Raw genomic sequence first — 19,953 nt, forward strand, 5'->3', positions numbered from 1 at the left:
AACTGCTGGAGGATCCTGAAGCAGTTTCATCAGGACTTTTAATATCCAGTGAGGAGTTTTTAAACAAATAGGCAAGTCTTCGGCAAGTTCCTTAATCTCCTTTGTAAAGTGGGTGTGTATTCCTTAGGGGAACACAGCTGCTATAAGAAAAGTTTATTTCTCCCCTGCAAGAGACCCCTGTGGATGCTCCTGGGTAGGCAAGGCAGGGCTGTGCTCTGCACAGTTCTTCAGGGAACTATAAACAGTTCCCTGAAGAACTGCACAGTTGGTGCGAGGGGTCGGTGTGTGTGCTGTCTAACATGCAGGCTTCCAAGATCCCCTGGGCTTTGGCATCCATTCAGGAACAGGAAAGCGCAATATCCATGGGAGGTTTTTAAGGGTCAGGCCTGGAAAAGGTGCCATTCCATTCTGTGGCCACACCTATCTACGTGCAAGGGAGGCTGGGAAATGTGTTTCACCTGTGCCCAGAGGAAAAAAGGACATGGATTTGGTAACAGAGAGCCAGTCTCTGCCACAAGAAATCACATGTAGACCAGCACTGTAAAAAGAGGTGAGACCAGAGTGGGCCGAGCTGGAGTCGTCATAGGTACAAGTGCTGAGGTGATGGTAGAGCCAACTGACTTAGGGCTAAGGGGTCTGAGTTAAGGACAGACAAGGAGTCACCAGTGCCGCTCACCAAAGGGTCTCAGCGCACTGCCTTCAAGCCAGGAGGGAGCATCCGCACTACGCAACACAAGCACCCCACCCCACACTTTTTCGACCTTGGATGTGTTTTCACGTGACTAGCTCTGGCCAATAGGCAGAAGCAACATGCATCACTTCTGGACTGAGCTTTTAATTGCCGTTGTGGGCTGTCTCGAGGGCTCCCTTCCCTCTGCCAATGAACAGCAAACAGTGTTCCAGTGAGGACTGGCTCCATCAGCCTGGGCCCCGGAGAAAGAATACAGAATGGATCCTACAGGTACCCACGCAACATCTTGTTTTAAGTCACTGGTATTTCTGAAGTTGTATATTACTGCAGCATAACCTAGTTTATTCTGACTGATAGAGAAACATATTTGTATCTACAAACGAATCAACAAAAAGGCATTCTTGTCCATTTTAGATTATCAGCTCGAAGAACTAAGGGAGCATGCTTTTGAGAACATACTTTGTACATTATTGCTGCCATGCAAGCAAAAGAAGTGCTTGATGGGCCTTGGATTATTTTAAATACCGATAACATCAACTTTCAACAGGCCCCAGACATACTCTCGACCTTAAAAGATCATTAGTCCCAATTTAGAGAAAGTTTAAAGTTACAAAATGCTAAAGATAGATGTTAAGGACATATAATCAGAAGTAAAAGAAAAATGAAAATGGGAGAGCTTTGGAGGGAATCATGGGCAGCTGTTAGAAGCATTTTTATGTAGGGGTCAAATCCTGTTGCTTGTCTGTCCTCTGGGGTCTCTAGAACTGACCTCCTGCACTGTTGGTTGCCTATGGGCCCTCCTAGTGCTCTGGTCTGTGGACCAGCACTGTAATGTTCACCTAACTTGTGAAATTCTGTCTCAGATCTCACTCATATCGTCCCACACTGCAGATAACTTGACATTAAAATGCAGTGAGGGGAGTTCCCTGGTGGCCCAGTGGTTAAGAAGCTGCCTGCCAGTGCAGGGGACACGGGTTCGATCCCTGGACCAGGAAGATCCCACATGCCACATAGCAACTAAGTCTGTGCTCCACAACTACTGAGCCTGCGCTCTACGGCCTGCGAGCCACAACTACTGAGCCCGTGTGCTGCAATTACTGAAGCCCACGCGCCTAGAGCCCAAGCTCCGCAACGAGAAGCCACCCAATGAGAAGCCTGGGGGTAGCCCCCTCTCACCGCAATCAGAGAAAGCCCACACGCAGCAACGAAGACCCAACGCAGCCAAAAATAAATAAATATTTTTTAAAATGCAATGAGTGAGGGAACATGACTTTTTAATATGTTCCCCTAGAGTAAGTGATCAAACAGGATACTCTAGTTCTGCTCACTTTAGCATAACAGGAAGCGCCAATGTTCCCAGCCAGCTGGTTGAGCTTCCTTAACTATTGCTCAACAAGTTGACTAGAAACTCCTTGGATACAAGAGCTATATTTTATTCATCTGTGAATAGCATGGTAATTAGTGAAGAGCCTGTTTTGGATTCAGCCAGATTCTGTCTTGAATATTGATTCCATCATTTAATAATTGTGTAATCTTGGACACTTAACCTCTGTAATCCTGTTTCATCGTCTGTAAAATGGGGATAATAGTGCCTGACTCCACTGACTTGTTGTGGAAATTAAATGTGACACTTCTTTGTAAAGCTCCTGATGCAGTTCAAAAGTCTTTGTTGAGAGCTTGGCGGAACAGTGGCTTCCATCCAGCCAAGAGTATGATCTCAGAAGAAGACTGTGTGTTAGTCTCTATCAAATTTAAAGGAAAATTCCTTTGCCAGAGGCTGCAAACGCCATCATGTTGAGGTTGAATAGATAATGTTTACCTCAGAGGAAGAGATTAGTTTCCATTTTATCTGCACTGTTTGAATTTTTATATGGATTAAAAATACAAGAAATTAAAAATAAATACAGCTTTTTAAAGGGGAAAAAATGTTGGGCTGGCAGGGGTGCTGGCTTATTTGCTGGCTCTTTTAGCTCTTTCAGTGATAGCAAGAGCAACAAACAGAACGTACTAATAATTGTCTATATTAATACAAAACACTAATAATTATCCATATTAATAAGGCAGCCCCATTCCCACATGAACCTGAGGGTAGAAACAAAGTACAATAATCCTTCAGAGCTGCAGCAAATCTTCGCAAGACTTTAAACTAGCTTCCATGTACAGACGGTTCCGACTTCCCATGGTTCCACTTACAATTTTTGGACTTTGCCACGGTGTGAAAGTGATACCCACCTGGAATTTTTATCTTTTCCGGTCTAGCGTTACTCTTGCGTGACGCTAAGCAGGCGGGCAAGTCCCAGCTCCCAGACAGCACAGGGTGAACAACCGATATGCTTGCAACCATTCTGTTTTTCACTTTCAGCAGTGTTCAATAAATTACTTGAGATACTCAACACTGTCATAAAATAGGCTTTGTGTTAGATGATTCTGCCCAACTGTAGACCAATGTAAGTGTTCTGAGCAGGTTTAAGGTAGGCTGGGTTAAGCTGTGATGTTGGGTAGGTTAGCTGTGTTAAATAAATTTTCAACCTAGATGGGTTTATCAGGACGTAACCCCATCGTTAAGCGGAGGAAGACCTGTATTATGGTTGTCTCCCTTAAGTCTTTTGCGTGGTTTCCACCCCTCCCAGGCAATTCCACCCCCAGGCAATTGTAGGGAGGGGAGAAACTGAGGCGGGGTTGGGGGGAGACTGTGGGCCCAGCTGCGGCGCCCAGACCGCCGGCCTCCTGCTGCTCGCAACCCCAGGACGCGGGCCGTTACGGCGGTTTCGGTGCGGAGCCCGGAGCGCTTAGGCCGCCGCCAGGAGGTCCCACCGGCCGGGAGCTCCGCGGAAACCAGGCCGAGGGGGCGGGCCCGAAGCCTCGGCCTCGCCTCCGCCCGCGCCGCGCTGCGCCCGCCGCTTCCCAGCCGCTTGCTCCGGGCGGCCTCGCGGGGCCCGGAGCTCTGCCCGGGGAGCGCCGCCAGCATGCTGCAGAAGCGGGAGAAGGTGCTGCTCCTGAGGACCTTCCAGGGCCGGACGCTGCGGATCGTGAGGGAGCACTACCTGCGGCCCAGCGTGCCCTGCAACAGCCCGCTCTGCCCGCAGCCCGCCATCTGCCGCAACGGTCAGGGCAGGGGGTGGAGGCTGGGGAGGGTGGGCAGACGAGGACCGGCGGGAGCGGGGCGGCCCGGGCGGGATCGCGGGGGGCCGAGACCGGGCGGGCGTCAGGGCGGCGGCGCTGGGGTAAAGCGTCGGCCGTGAGGCGGAAGGGCGCGTCCCAGAGGCGGAACGCGAGGCCGTGGTGTTGACGAGTCCGAGGCCCCCGGGCCTCCGCCGGCCTCCAGGCATCACCTCCGGCCCGGCTGCAGGTCGGGCGCGAGGGGCCGGCGGCTTCCGAGCCGCACCACGGCTCCGCTGTCGCTCCACAGCGACTCCCGACTGCTCTGCCCGGTTAAACGGAAGGGCCGAGAGGCGGGCGCCCCCGCAGCGCAGAGGGCGCGGTTTGGGGCTTTCCGAGGGGCCTGTGGGCGCTGGAGCGTCCTGCCCCCAGGCTCGCCGCAGTGAAATCCGGTGGACCCGAGCTGTGGGCCCTGCAGTGCGAGCCGGGCACGCGGAGCTGACGCTCTGCCGCTCCTCGTTGTACATTTCTTTGCTTTGCTCCCTGCCAGCACCTAGGCCTCAGACATCCAGTGGAGAACCCTCTTGACTGTAGGATTTGTGGATCATCTGGGCCCTCGTTGTACAGGAAGGTCATGGGGAAATTGGATTTGGGTCGGCTGCCCACTACACCTTCCTCCACTTGATTTCTGGGCTGCTGGGGTGGCCGACTTAACGATGGTTACTGGTTCTCTTCCCTATGGTGGGAGAGGAGCGTGGTGGTCCTTTTCAGCGAATATTTGGGATCCTCAGCTTACGGTTAAGGTGAACATTTCAATTACAGCTTGACTAACCAGCTCCGAGACGCGGGCTAGGTGGAAATGCCACCACCGCCCCTGCTTGCACTGAGCATCTTTTCTAGTCAATTCAGTCTTTTTGGCCCTTGGAGACTTTTGAACACGTTCACAAGCTTGAGACAACCGACTTGAAATGGCTGGGCATAAACAAGTGGTTAACATGTATTTGGGGAGCCCCATTGGAATGTGAGTGTAGGTCAGTGGGTTAACAATATATAGTTAAGTTGTGCTGAAGATTTGGTTGTTTTTGTGTGTTTTTTTTTAATCCGTCATCTTTTACATTACTGGCAACACCATAAACCACGTTGAGCTTTTATTATCACAACTTCAGAAAAATGAAGGTGCTGAGTTTACCTGAACGTTGGGCCTCTACCAAAGTAGATTTGTCTTTTAAAAACTACACAGTGGGGCTTCCCTGGTGGCGCAGTGGTTGAGAGTCCGCCTGCCGATGCAGAGGACATGGGCTCGTGCCCCGGTCCGGGAAGATCCCAAATGCCACGGAGCCATGGCCCGTGAGCCATGGCCGCTGAGCCTGTGCGTCCGGAGCCTGTGCTCCGCAACGGGAGAGGCCACAACAGTGAGAGGCCCGCGTACCGCAAAAAAACAAAACAAAACAAAAACTACACAATGTAGTTAAGATTGGAAGTTGTTCTGCACACTGGGGCACCGTGACATTGAAATCATAATAAACTAAGTTTGCAAACGTTGTCTAATCTCTTCTGTTTTGAATTATGCTTCAGATGGGAAACTCTTGTCTAGTGACGTGACTCATTACATGATCCCAGATTGGAAAGTCGTTCAAGATTACCTCGAGATCCTTGAGTTTCCTGAATTGAACGGAATTATTTTCATGCAAACGGCTTGTCAAGCTGTGCAGCATCAAAGAGGCCGGAGGTATCTGTTTTGCATTATTTATTTTTTTATGGTGCGGATTTTTTTTTCCCCCTTTAGAAGAGGTTCCCTGTTGGAAAGAAAGGGGAGGAATTCATTATTTTCGTCAGAAAAGACTTTTTGAACTAATTTGGCATTCTTTTTGCCAGTGAGGAATGCAGTAACATTATTTTATATTTCTGCTTCAACACCTGGCCAAAAGGTCTGACTGCAGATCAATAAACTGCAGTGTCCCCACGATGTGGGTATTTAAGATTCTTGGCTTTTGGTTTGCATTTTTATAGTAGCAGAGCTATTGCCTATATCATGTTGAAGACTGCATGTTATTTAATCTTCTTATTTATAGATATATTGTTTCAGAAACTTACATTTTTTTCCCCTTAGGAAAAAGAAAGTATTTTAAAATTTGAGGCTCCTTTATTGTGGAGGCAAGTTGTACTTGTGGTGATTTATTCAATGAAACCAGAACTAACTTGTTTTATTTTTAGATTACTAGGATAACCACCAACCATAGGAATTGTATTTGCGAAACAAAGAATTTCTGATTGAAATCAGTCTAAAATGCTTGCCTTGTACCTAAATGAAGAACAGTTGTTCACCTTTTAAACAAATACTCTATAAATGGTTTTGCTTCCTTTACATTGGGAAAAGATCTGTGATTTGAACTTGAAGACTGTATGGAAACAGCATATTAGAATTATATACCCAAGCTCTTAACACCACAAGTTAAGCAGAAATTATGTGTTTATTCTTTTTCAAATGTTGTGGTTTCTTCAGACCTTGGTAGTAAAAGATGAAGTGTGTTTATTTGTATATGAAAATGATAAGTTGTTCTTATTATATGCTCAGTTCAAAAAAATATGCATTAACTAGGTTGTGTGCAGGTTTTTCAGATAGAATATTTTTATATGAGCTTGAAGTTGATTTTGTTCAGACACAAAGATATATATGTTTATACACATCCAGGTTTAAATGCTGTTCCAGGTGTCGTATTTCAATTTCTGCTACTAAAATCAATTTGTTGTTATCATGTGGGTTGCTAAGCCTTTTCAACTTCTGTTTTCTAAAATGTTTTTAATATTAAGGATTGTTTTAAAAATCAATTCCTGGGGACATTCAAAAGCAAAGAATTGGAATTTAAATGTCTTTTTTCCTGAACATTTCAAAAGTAGTTAACTTGATGAAAAACGATTGGTTTTCCATTGCTTTACCGTGTCTCTGAATGCACTAAACGTGAAAACAAAAGCTGAGGAGTTATGGAACAGGCCCACAGGATAATACTCTGGTTTTGCCATTGGTGAGCACTTTTCGAGTTCCTAGTTCCAGGCCTTCTGGAGTACAAAAAGAAGTCTTGTTCCCTCTCTCAACAAACTTGTTGTCTTGTTGGGATTAAATGCAAGAAGCAAGAGGGTAATTATGACATACCTTGGACACATGTAAATAATTTAATGGGGACTATGTAAAGTGCAGAAGTAAACATGGGGTGTGGGGATTTAAAAAGCCCTCCGAAGGAAATAGGTTTGAGACTGGTCTTAATGCAGGGAAATGAACATGATTGATGAAGAGGAACAAGAGGCAGGAAAAGGAATCAGCAAGTTGGGGACTTTGTGCTTTCTTTACCAGTTAAGCGACCAGCAGGTGTATTCAGGTTGAAACAGCTAAAGGACCACAATTACCTAAGCCCTGGAAAGTGTCATATATTCAAAGCTAACTTTAAAGTTGATGAGAGCCATTCAATATGTAAGATCCAGGAGATTTGCTTGATTAATTTGGCCTTCATAAGTGTTAAGCATAAGTCATCTGAGTTTTTGTATTTAACCAAAGGTGGCCTAGCAGAGCCTCTCTGGTGCTTTGCTTCATTTAATATTGGAAAACATTTTGTTTTTCAGTTCTTCCTCTGAGATTTTTGAGATGCTGGTAAATAATTCATTCTATTTTATATGCTTTTAGGAATATTATTGCTTAGGAAAGGTTTGTCAGGTGAAAATACCTAGTCTGGTCTAGTGTCTGGTAGAAGGATGCCTTGCTTTCTCCTTTTGACCCCCTCCTGAATGCCTTCTGTATAGCTTGAATCTCAGTTTCTTAGTATATAACATAAGACTGGAATCAAAATATTATAGTTGGAGAGGACCTAAGAGGTCAACGTGATCCCCATCCTACATCAGTGTTACTCAACATGAGTAATGTAGTAGACTTTGTTTCTAAAAGAAAAAAATTCTCATGGATACCCAGTGTTAATTTAAATTAATTTATTGTATTGTTACTTAAATATGTTTCAACATAAATCTAGACATAAATCCTCATACCTAAGTACTTAATGCAACCCTAAACCCAAATCAGACCTTCAAACTAAACAAGGCTACAAATGAATATTAATTTAATGTGACCAGTGACATTATTTTACTGACATGAAATCACCAGAGTTGGGTTTAATACTAGAAAGACACAGCCTCTATGGCTACAGGCATAAGCTCTATATTTAATATGATTTTGTAGTTTGATTTCAATAATATCAATGCAGAAAAATGTCCTCATAAGTATATTGTACAAAACTGTATGAAAAATGTCAAGTTTTTGATCAGGATAATCACACATTCTGCTATCTAACAATCCTCAAGTGCTTACTTACCGAGGGCCCGTGTGATCTCCCTGTAAGGGTGACCTGTCCACTGCCTTCAATCATGTGTTCAGGTGTTCATCTGTGTATCTACAAATATTTATTGAGAGGCTCTATGTGCCAGAAACTGTGCTAGCACTGAGCATACAGTGGCGAGCAAAGGCAGACACGCTCTTGAGGGGGAGACCGGCAGTAATCGATAACCAGAGAAACAGATGGAGAAGTGAGCTGTGACAGGCGCGCTGAGGGAGGGGTGCTGGGCTCAGGAGAGCCCAGACTAGGCAGGGAGGAAAGGCTTTCCTGAGTGAGGTGCGTGTGCTGAGCTCTAAGGGATGAGTGTGAGGAAACCAGGCAAAGAAAGGAGAAAAGCTTTCCAGGCGAGGAAACTGCTGTGCGAGGCCATGGGGAGAGAGAACGTGGAGAATGAGGGAGGAGAGAGCCCTGGATTGGACTAAGGTAGGCCCCCATGGGCCTCAGGGATGTGGTGAAGCGTTTTAAGTAGGGGGGATAACATGATCAGATTCCTGTTTTTAAAGGATTACTAGGCTAGTGGAGAAGAGGCTTGGAGAAAAGAAGAGGAGGCTTTAGTTCACATGAGAGATGTCGGTAGCTTAGAGATGGAGAGAGAAATAGACATTTCTAAAAGCTGTTTAGTAGATAAGATCCACAGAACTTCCTAAGTATATAGCAAAGCGAGTTGAAAATATGTCCACACAAAAACTTGTGTGTGAATGTTTGTTCATAACAGCTCTATTCATAATAGCCAAAAATGGAAACAACCCAAATGTCCATCAACTGATAATGGTTACACAAAATGTGCTTTAACCATACAATGAAATATTATTCAGCCATGAAAAGGAATGAAGTACTGATACATGCTACAACATGGATGAACCTTGAAATTATTATGCTAAGTGAAATAATCCAGCCCCCCGCCCACACACACACAAAAATCATATATTGTATGATTCTGTGTATATGAAATGCCCAGAATAGGTAAATCCAAGAGACAGAAAGTAGGTTAGTGGTTGTCAGGGGCTAAGGGTCAGAGGGAATGGGGAGTGACTGCTTAATGGGTATAAGTTTCTTTTGGGGGCTGACAAAAGAGTTAGATAGTAGTGATGGTTGCATAATGCTGTGACTACACTAAAAACCATTGAATTCTGCATCTTAAAAGGGTGAATTTTTTGGTATGAATCATATCTCAATAAAGCTGTTTTTTTTTTAATTTTTATTTATTTATTTATATTGGCTGCTTGGGGTCTTAGTTGTGGCTGCGAACTCTTAGTTGGGACATGCATGTGGGATCTAGTTCCCTGACCAGGGATCGAACCCAGGCCCCCCGCATTGGGAGTGCAGAGTCTTACCCACTGGACCACCAGGGAATCCCCACTGTTTTTTTTGTTTTTTGTTTTTTAATCTATAGGACTTAGTAATGGATTTAGATAAGTGAGATAAAGGAGAAGGTGGTGTCAAGGATGACACTAAGGTTTCTGGCTTATGTAACTGGATACAGAGGGGGAACACTGGAGAAGGTGGGGGGTGGGAGGTCATGAGTTTGAGGTGTCTTGAGGCTTCCAAGAGGGCAGACACTGACACCAAATGGCATTGCAGCCTGAAGCCTGGTCCAAAATATACTCCATTAAAAATGTTTTAAGAATATCACCTAATATAAATGGAAATAGAAACTTCTGAAATTCTTGGAGAAAACTCAAGGACCTCTGAATTTAAGTCTAGGAGACCCTACCTGGGTTCTGCAAAAACTGAAGAAATGCAACATTGAGTACAGGACTCACTTCCTTGTACCTCTCGCCACTGGTTGTGGGACACCCACTTCTAATCCCCAGAGACTGTAGTCAGCAGGGGGAAGGGATGTTGCATCTGAAGGTAAGATCACCATTGAATAAAAATAGTAAAAAAAAAAAAAAAGATCAGTCTAGAGAAGGTAAGTTTTGCTGTCCCCCTAAGAAGTTGTCTGAAATGTTTAGATAATGGAGATTTCAAAAACACTTTAGCCAGACCAGGGAAACTAGGGTTTTTCTGTAAGCCTGGAATTTTTTAAACCTCAGATAATTTTATTGTACTTGACTATCTGGAACTGTTGTCCTGTCATTCAGGCCAGACTTGTTCAAGGCACCACGATGTTCTTTGCTGGCTCCATGCAGAATACTCATATATCTAATTCCATCATATGCACCACCAACCCTAACTAGCAAAAACTACGACTGTGTTGTATGGATGCCCTATTAAATTATAGCCGTAAGCCCACTGCCTACAAGACAACCCGACTGTCACACTCAGAGTGATTCACTGTTTGTTTCCTGCTTTCCCCATTAATATTCTTGTGCCATTTGTTCATTTGTTTTATCTGGCTGATAGGTAGCTGACAAATGGAAGCACACACTAAAAGTCTAAGGAAAATACATGGGAGTGAAACTGAAAACTGAGAAAATTCTTTTTGTTAGGTGATATATTTTTCTAAACATTGGCAAGGATTGTCATTACTTTCATGTGGTGGTAAAGCGCCCGGGTCTGGCTTGTGGAGCATCAGTATTCGGAGAGGACAGGATTCGAGAAGCCCCAGGTTTAAAGTACGGGTGTGCTGACCAATGCAGTGATGTATGTGAGGCCTAGCAAAAGAGTAACCGGGCTCTGAAAATATCAGTTTGTCCCAGGACATTTTTATCTCGTATTTGGATCACTGTTGTCACAAAGGGTTGTGAGTTCATGGATTCATTTGGAAAATAGTTATTGAGCGACTGCCATGGGTTAAGTACTAGAGATACAAGGAGGAAGCCTACTGTCTGCTTTCTTGAGCTTTCTGTCCCCTCTCTCTCCTCCTTTGGGCCCTTTGTCTACCTAACTCTTACCCATCCTTCAGGTCCGTTGCCTCCTCCTGGGTGCCTCCCTTATCCCTCCCATGTTCCTGTCACACCTTGCACTTTTCCTTTCATGGCACTCATCCCGCTGAAATGGGTGGTTCTATTTTTTGTTTGTTTTATTTTGTTATGACAATTAGTATAGCTATTTTTTTAATTGTGGTAAAATATATATAACATAAAATGTACCATGTTAACCATATCTAAGTGTACAATTTGATGGCATTGTGTACATTGACACTGTTGTGCAACCCATCTCCAGAACTTTTTTCATCTTCCCAAACTGAAACTCTACACCCATTAAACACTCATTCCCCATTTCCCCCTCCCCCAGACCCCTGGCAACCACTGTCCTACTTTCTATCTCCAGGTATTTAGCTACTCAAAGAAACTCCTATGAGTGGACTCATACAATACTTGTTCTTCTGCGACTGACTAGCTTATTTCACTCAGCATAATGTCTTCAATGTTCATCCGTGTTGAGGATATGTCAGAACCTCCCTTTTAAGACTGAATAATATTCCACGGTATGTATATACCACATTTTGTTTATCCATCCATCGCCCGACAGACACTTGGACTGCTTCCACCTTTTAGCTAATATGAATAATGTTGCTCTGAACATGGGTGTACAAATATCTCTTTGAGACCCTCCTTTCAGTTCTTCGGGGTCTATACCCAGAAGTGGATTGCTGGATCATACGGTAGTTCTAGTTTTGACTTTTTTTGAGGGATGGATGGTTGAGTTGCATTCACCATGAGCAGGACCACGCAGACGAAGGGCAGCATCGGGAATGTCTAGGTGTGTCCCCTGAAGGCACTCAGTGGAGCACAGAGGAGGAAGTTTGTAAACAAATACCTGCCCTGGGTTCAGGTGCTTTATTAGGGGTGTGGATAAAGGGAGCAAAAAGTGGAAAAGATCAGGAAAAATAGTCAATATTTTTTCAGTGTTCTCTCTGAAACAATAAATTTCAGATGTTTATAAAAGCTTCTTCTAGAATCTTTTATTGCTTAACCAAAAAAGTGCTCATTTAAAAAAATTCATGCATGACAGAAATGCGTAAAGCAGAAAGTGAAAGTCCTTGCCTTTCCCTCCTGCAGGGACGACCCTGTTAGCACGGTGATGGAGACTCTTGTATGCATATTCTAAGAGGTTTTGAAAAATGATTTTAAGTGTATCTTTGTGAAAGTGGGAAAATTACAAACTTAACGTGTTCTAGGCGCTTCTGCGGGTGGGGAGGCAGCTTTTATTTACACAAGTGGAATTCTGTTAAGGAAAGCTGCCATTCACAGAAATGAAACTGAATCCCTTTGTTTATTAGGACATTTTGTAAGTTGTAGTTACTTGATGATTCTTTTTAAGGTGGCTCAAAATTAGAATTACTAAGAAAGTAAAATCAGTGTTTCTTGTTTTCTGATGAAGTGTTGAGACGACGCAGATACTGGTAGTTGGCATTTATTTAGAGGGGATAAGTTAGAGAGTTCTGCGTTTGCTTTAATGAAAAGACTCATTTTTAAAAATCCGTGGCGGCAGGCTGGAGGTGGGAATGGAAGGGCACAAATGTTATTATGTTAAATGCCAGTTATCTATCTTGGATAATTTATATGTTAATTTAACATCTGGTTTAATATCAATCCATTTTTAAATAAACAATTGACTTCCTTTAAGATAATTGTGAATATTATGTATTTCACATTATCTAGACAATTGAAAAGCACCTTCTTAGAAACTGACCCATATGAGACTTCATATTTTATTTTCTTTGGCCAAGATTATTGGAAAGATCTCCTGATGGGTTCTGAAAAACCTAGGGGCAGGACAGGAATAAAGATGCAGACATAGAGAATGGACTTGAGAACACAGGGACGGGGAAGGGTAAGCTGGGACGAAGTGAGAGAGTGGCATGGACATATACACACTACCAAATGTAAAATAGATAGCTAGTGGGAAGCAGCCGCATAGCACAGGGAGATCAGCTCGGTGCTTTGTGACCATCTAGAGGGGTGGGATAGGGAGGGTGGGAGGGAGACACAAGGGGGAGGAGATATGGGGATATATATATAGCTGATTCACTTTGTTATAAAGCAGAAACTAACACACCATTGAAAAGCAATTATACTCCATTAAAGATGTTAAAAAAAATTGAACATCTCTCTTCCGTTGTACAAGGGATTAGAAAAATTGTATGTCCTAGTTTGATAGAGCTACCTGTTCACACTGTGTGTTAAATATAATTATTTTAAAACATAAAAAAAAAAAGTATCCTGATGGGGAAAAACCTTAAAACTTTCTGTTAGTTGTCTGATAGATGAAGCTAGCCTTCATTCATGTAAACAATGCGGCTGCATCAATAAAGTTCACAGATAAATTCCCAAACTTACATGTTCTTTCCTAGGGCTGCCAGCAGAAAGTAAAACATTAATGTCTAATACCATTTACAGAACAAAGTGAGTTACAAAAATAAAGCACTAGGGCTCCCCTGGTGGCACAGTGGTTGAGAGTCCGCCTGCCGGTGCAGGGGACACGGGTTCGTGCCCCGGTCCGGGAAGATCCCACATGCCGCGGAGCGGCTGGGCCCGTGAGCCATGGCCGCTGAGCCTGCGCGTCCGGAGCCTGTGCTCCGCAACAGGAGAGGTCATAATAGTGAGAGGCCCGGGTACCGCAAAAAAATTTAAAAAAAATAAAGCACTAAACTCTGCTTGCCTCATTGTCCTTTGTGAGCCTTTGATGAAGGGGCTGTGTGGGGCAGGGTTGTATAATTACATAATAAATAGCCAGAAAGGGAGAGGGGAGTAGAGGAGTTTAACTGATCCACAAACTAATTAATGAGGCCCTGCTCCAGCACATTCTAGCAGGCAAAATGGAGAAACAGCAGCCCGAGAGCGCAGCACACATTAAGGCCAATGTAAATAAGTGTTTCTCAGGTTTTAATCAATCTTTCGCTCTAAAATACCTCATCTTTTCTGAACCTTAGCAAGAGGTGGCAGGAGATGAGTACCTGCTAGATTAGATTTACTTTTCTCCTCTGTGTCACAGACAGTATAACAAATTGCGAAATCTCCTGAAGGATGCGCGTCATGATTGTGTTCTCTTCGCTAATGAATTCCAGCAGTCCTGCTATCTCCCTCGGGAAAGAGGGGAGTCCATGGAGAAGTGGCAGAGCAGGTATGGCCCTGAATAGCTGGCTTTTCACACGCTCGTCTTCTTTAATTTCTTTATCATTGGTTATTTGGGAGTTGATCTAAATAGTATGGTGGAACAAACCAACAATTTTTCTGGAACCGTGATTAATACTGAAATGCTTAATGTGTCAATATTCTAGATATGTCATTTGACTACATATATTTTAGAAATTGTAATTAAGGAGCTATAGGTGCCCAGAGTAAGTTTGCCCCAGACCTCTAAAGGCTAGTAGGATCATTCATTCCAGTGATCCAAAAGTCATACATAGCTTTAATGCTGTGTGAGTGCGTGCGTGCGCGCACGCGTGTGTGTGTGTGTGTGTATGTGAGAGAGAAAGAGAGAGCGGCAGGGACACGTCCTACTTTTAAGCTAAAGTCATCTCACTTTTTCTGGTATAGGTTGCTTTAATATCCCAGCCAGTCTTATTAAACTGAAATGGGTAGGTTAATTCTAGTAAAGCTGTTTTAGGAAGTACGGTGTCCTAATTGAGATCCACCTAAAAGCAGAACCTGAAGCAAGGATTTTGGAGGTGAGTTGTTTATGTGAGAAGCAATTCCCAGAAGCAGGAGTGGGGAGAGTGACCCAGAGAAGGAGGGAAAGCAGTAAAGGATGTATTACTGCTGAGGGAAACTGAGGCTCAGTCCTCTGGGAGCCATGTAGAAGCCATGTAGAGTGTGCCTCAGAAGTCAGCTCCAAGGGTGGAGGCGAGGGCATTTAGTTATTTACCCCTTTAGCTGAGGGCCATTCCCCGGGGGTGTTAACTCCAGTCAGTGGGCCATTGATGAGGGATGGAAGTGCCACCCAGATGCAGCTAAAGTCAGAGGTGGGCTTAGGGTACAGGTGCACCCATAGCCTCTGCTTCAGTCTTCTGTAGAAGGCAGAAGAGACCTTAAGCTTTAAAATAGCTTATCCGTACAAAACATTTACATCATCTTCTTCCTTATAATTCTTTATCTGTATAGCCATTAAATATTTAAATTCTCTAAAGCAAAATAAGCACTGATATATACTGAGTCCTTAATAGAACCCAAGTTCCCACCAGCAAGGGAAAGCAAATCTTTCCCTAGATTGGGTCATATGTGAGTACTCACACTTACTAACTACACAGTCTTGCACACAGTCAGTACTCAGTGAATCTTTTTTTAAATTCTAGAACTAAAGGAACCTTACATAGCATCTTAATTTGCAGAAAGGGAAACAGATGCCTACAGAAATTGACTCTCTGAGTTGATCCACTTCACTGGACACATGATCCTTTTTTGAATACATGTCCCCAAACCTAGACTCCATTTTCCAATTCAGCTTCTTTTCAGGAAGATTTTCAGACATTTCATATTGGTGGTGCCACATTGGATTTTGTCTTCATTGGATTATGATCTTCAGCTACTTGCAGCCTAGTTTTTCTCTTAGCCAAAGACTTGTTTCTTCATCTTTTAAGCCTCTCACAATTTAGCTTACCATCCCTGTGGTGCTGTGTGGCTCGTCCCCCCAATTAAAATGTGTTAAAAGGTGGCAGAGCCTCACGGTTGCTAGGCCATATCAAGAAATGAAAGCGGTTTCTGTGGTGGTTGGATGTCTTAGAGAAGAAGAGATGTCAGGCACTTTGTGATTCATCTCTGTATCCCCCAGCGTACCCAACCCAGGGCATGTTTATAATGGGTTCTCAGGAAGTATTTGTTGAATGAATGAACAAATGACTGTCTATATAAACGAAAGGATAAAAGATTAAAAGCCAGGTGTGAAGTTCTGAACAAGAGCTTGGGTTTGTCTGCCTCGGGAGGGCTCACGTGCCTCTTGCTTTCTAGGAGCATCTACAATGCAGCCACTTGGTACTATCACCACTGCCAAGACAGGATGCCAATCGTTATGGTGACAGAAGATGAAGAGGCAATTCAGCAGTATGGAAGTGAAACGGAAGGAGTGTTTGTGATTTCCTTCAAGGTATTTCCAGCTGCTGTGTCTATATAAGTATGTGTGTGTGCATGAGTGTGTGTGTTCATTTCCATAGTAGTGCCCGTGAGTCTCTAGATGGCTTTGGCAGTACAGAAAAGGGAAAATAAAGAATGAAGGAAAGGAATAAAGACACAGACCTACTAGAGAATGGACTTGACAATATGGGGAGGGGGAAGGGTAAACTGTGACAAAGCGAGAGAGTGGCATGGACATATATACACTACCAAACGTAAAATAGATAGCTAGTGGGAAGCAGTCGTATAGCACAGGGAGATCAGCTCAGTGCTTTGTGACCACCTAGAGGGATGGGATAGGGAGGGTGGGAGGGAGGGAGACGCGAGAGGGAAGAGATATAGGAACATATGTATATGTATAACTGATTCACTTTGTTATAGAGCAGAAACTAACACACCATTGTAAAGCAAGTATACTCCAATAAAGATGTAAAAAATAAAAATAAAACGTGAAAACTGAAAAAAAAATAATAGTTTAAAATTTAAAATAAAAAAAAGAATGAAGGAAGACTTTAAGAAGTTCCATGTCTTCATCACTCTCCAACTAATTAATCTTGAGTTTGCCAAATTTGGGCAAACTCCCTGTGACTGTAAGGCCTCCAGTATCCAAGACTGCCGCCCAATAAACTCCAGTTCATAGTAAACTCATGTTTATAGTTATAATAATAATACTAGTAGTAATGATGATGATGATAGGTTGAATCTGATAAAACTGCCAATATTCTGTTGTTTTTGACTTACAAAATGGCTATTCTACATGGTTCCACCTAAGAATAATACCCAACGTTGATCTATGCCAGGCACTGTTCTGAGTGTATTATTTCATTTAATTCTTGCAACAACACTATTAGGCAGGTGTTATAATCCCCATTTTATTGGTGAGGAAGCTAAAGCACAGAAAAGCTAAGCAACTTGCCCAGAGTCACAGGGAGAAAGTGCTGGAAGTGGGTTAGAGCCCAGGCAGTTTGACTCCAGCACTCTGAACCACCATGCTGCCTCCCAGACTGTCTTTCTGAATACGCACAAGACATAGGTTTTGTTTTTTAACATCTTTATTGGAGTATAAGTGCTCTACGATGGTGTGTTAGTTTCTGCTTTATAACAAAGTGAATCAGCTATACGTATACATATATCCCCATATCTCCTCCCTCTTGGGTCTCCCTCCCACCCTCTCTATCCCACCCCTCTAGGTGGTCACAAAGCACCAAGCTGATCTCCCTGTGCTACGTGGCTGCTTCCCACTAGCTGTCTATTTTACATTTGGTAGTGTATATATGTCCATGCCACTCTCTCACTTCATCCCAGCTTACCCTTCCCCCTCCCCGTGTCCTCAAGCCCATTCTCTATGTCTGCATCTTTATTCCTATCCTGCCCCTAGGTTCATCAGAACCATTTTTTTTTTTAGATTCCATATATATGTGTTAGCATACGGTATTTGTTTTTCTCTTTCTGACTTCACTCTGTATGACAGACTCGAGGTCCATCCACCTCACTACAAATAACTCAATTTCATTCCTTTTTATGGCTGAGTAATATTCCATTGTATATATGTGCCACATCTTCTTTATGCATTCATCTGTTGATGGACACTTAGGTTGCTTCCATGACCTGGAAGCAATTTACCTATTGTAAATAGTGCTGCAGTGAACATTGGGGTGCATATGTCTTTTTGAATTATGGTTTTCTCAGGGTATATGCCCAGTAGTGGGATTGCTGGGTCGTTTGGTAGTTCTATTCTTAGTTTTTAAGGAACCTCCACACTGTTCTCCATAGTGGCTGTATCAATTTACATTCCCACCAGCAGTGCAAGAGTGTTCCCTTTTCTCCACACCCTCTCCCAAAACACAGTGTTAAAGGCCAGTCTTATTTGTCCACTGTTCCTCACTCTTCTCTACTTGTGACCATGGGTGGGGGTCAGTAGGGATAAAGGAAGGGGTGGTATGTGATACTACTTATGTGAAAGCTGTTGGACCAGCTTGGTGTACATGTAACAGATAGAGGCAGCATTATCGGTGACAGTTTTTTGAGCTGTCTTAAGGACACAGTTCTCCTATTTCTTAGGTACCTTTTCAGAGAGTAGGATGCCTGTTAATCTCTAAATAGATTACTGATCTCAAAACAAAAAAACAAAAAACAGATTACTGGTCTCTTCTGCCTGCCCAGTTGCTCAGTCAGGTTCCAGTGGTTGATATTGTTTTTTTTTTTTTTTTTTTTGCGGTACACGGGCCTGTCACTGCTGTGGCCTCACCCCCTGCAGAGCACAGGCTCCGGACGCTCAGGCCCAGCGGCCATGGCTCACGGGATCAGCCGCTCCGCAGCATGCGGGATCCTCCCGAGCCGGGGCACGAACCCGTGTCCCCTGCATTGGCAGGCGGACTCTCAACCACTGCGCCACCAGGGAAGCCCTGATATTGTTTTTTGATTCAGAAACTAGACTAAGGCCCTCCATTACCCCTGTCAGTTTACAGAAAGTCTAGTTGGATTTTGAATTGTAGAGCCTATGAGGGTTCCCATGTGCATGTATTGCTAAAGATTTGCCAATAGAATTTTCTTGCCCTGCTATAGAAAAGTGTTCTGGCATGCCAGAGAATTCCAGGGGCGCTGGATATTAATGGCAGTGTCACTTATTTTTTCTGTTGCCATACATCATGTCTTGTTCCTGCAGAGGACAGTTGACTAAAATTATATTTTTCTACTTTGTATGAAAATTACTTTTCTCTGTAGTCTGGCAGCATCGTACAGTTTGATTTTGTATAGCATTTCCTAAGCAAACTGTGTGACCGAGGGCTTCACAGAGGTGTATGACAGCAGAAAAAAAGAGATGCTGTGAAGTTCAGATGAGCAGGAAGCCCAGAATTTTCTGTGGAGACTTGAAGGTAGATGGGGAAGAGTGAGGACAATAAATCCCTCTTGAAGAGCTGGTTCGTAGTGGCAAACATTTGGTGTTGATGAGTGATTAGTGACCATAGAATTGCAGTGATGTTAGCACAGACAGAACTTCTGGAAGGACTAGAGAAAGAAAGGAAGCAGTTTGAACAAGACCCTGAAATTAGTGGGAGAAGTGCTGGAGTTGACAGTAAAGATAATTAACTTCATTTTAGTTTGAGAAAAGAGAATGTGCCAGCCTGTAATTTAGGCTTAAAGTAGAGTTAAAATCATACGTAAGTTTGATTTTATTTAGTGAGGGTCCACCATGCGAGGGCATGTATTCTGGACACAGGAAGTAGATGGAGCAGGGTCAGCCTCACCACACCAGCCCCCTGTGGGTGGTCGCCTTGGTGTCTTCTCTAGGGCCTCTCTGAAAGTTACACCAAGAAGTGCAATAATATTCAATAATGTTCTCCTTGGAGGGGACCATGACACTTGTTTCAGAATTATGTTTCGTACTGGGTTGTCACATTGACAGAGCATCAAGTGTCCCCACATGAAAAGTGTGACTACATCTGTACAGTCACAAAAGAAGACGCAGTCCTTGGGGAGTTTATGAGGCTGGATAGCCTAACACCAAAGAACAGAAACATCTTTCCCCTTCTCTGCTCCTCCAAGATTGCCAGGGGGTTGGGGGAGGGGAGACACTTCCTTATTACACTTTACTCCTTGCCACTTTTGGCCTGCTTGTTTAGGCTTCTTATAAATTTCAGATATTTCAGGGTGAAAAAAAAAGAGACAGCGCACACGTAGGAGCTTTTCCTCTCCATTCACTGTGGGCCGTTATCTGCAGCAGTGAGATACGTGTAAAGACAGGCATCCCGGCCGTGTGCACGTACACGCGTGTGTGTGGAGAGGGAGA

The 19,953-nt window shown here is 43.7% G+C and overlaps 1 protein-coding gene across 5 annotated transcripts in view; it reads left to right on the plus strand.

Annotated features, from left to right (window-relative positions):
• Positions 1-3,573: 3,573 nt before the first annotated feature.
• DIS3L (DIS3 like exosome 3'-5' exoribonuclease) overlaps positions 3,574-19,953 on the plus strand; it is a 34,474-nt gene continuing 18,094 nt past the window's right edge. Inside the window, exons 1-4 of one of the 5 annotated variants that reach the window (XM_060152598.1) lie at positions 3,574-3,796; positions 5,366-5,519; positions 14,050-14,178; positions 16,002-16,137. In XM_060152598.1, coding sequence (XP_060008581.1) covers positions 3,658-3,796; positions 5,366-5,519; positions 14,050-14,178; positions 16,002-16,137 — 558 coding nt within the window. In that variant the 5' untranslated portion in view covers positions 3,574-3,657. Of the gene's footprint in view, positions 3,797-5,365; positions 5,520-11,518; positions 11,540-14,049; positions 14,179-16,001; positions 16,138-19,953 lie in introns of those variants that run through there. The other 4 variants (XM_060152591.1, XM_060152574.1, XM_060152583.1 and 1 more) reach the window with 4 other exon arrangements.

Source organism: Lagenorhynchus albirostris, chromosome 1, assembly GCF_949774975.1.
Source record: "Lagenorhynchus albirostris chromosome 1, mLagAlb1.1, whole genome shotgun sequence".
Taxonomy (NCBI): domain Eukaryota; kingdom Metazoa; phylum Chordata; class Mammalia; order Artiodactyla; family Delphinidae; genus Lagenorhynchus; species Lagenorhynchus albirostris.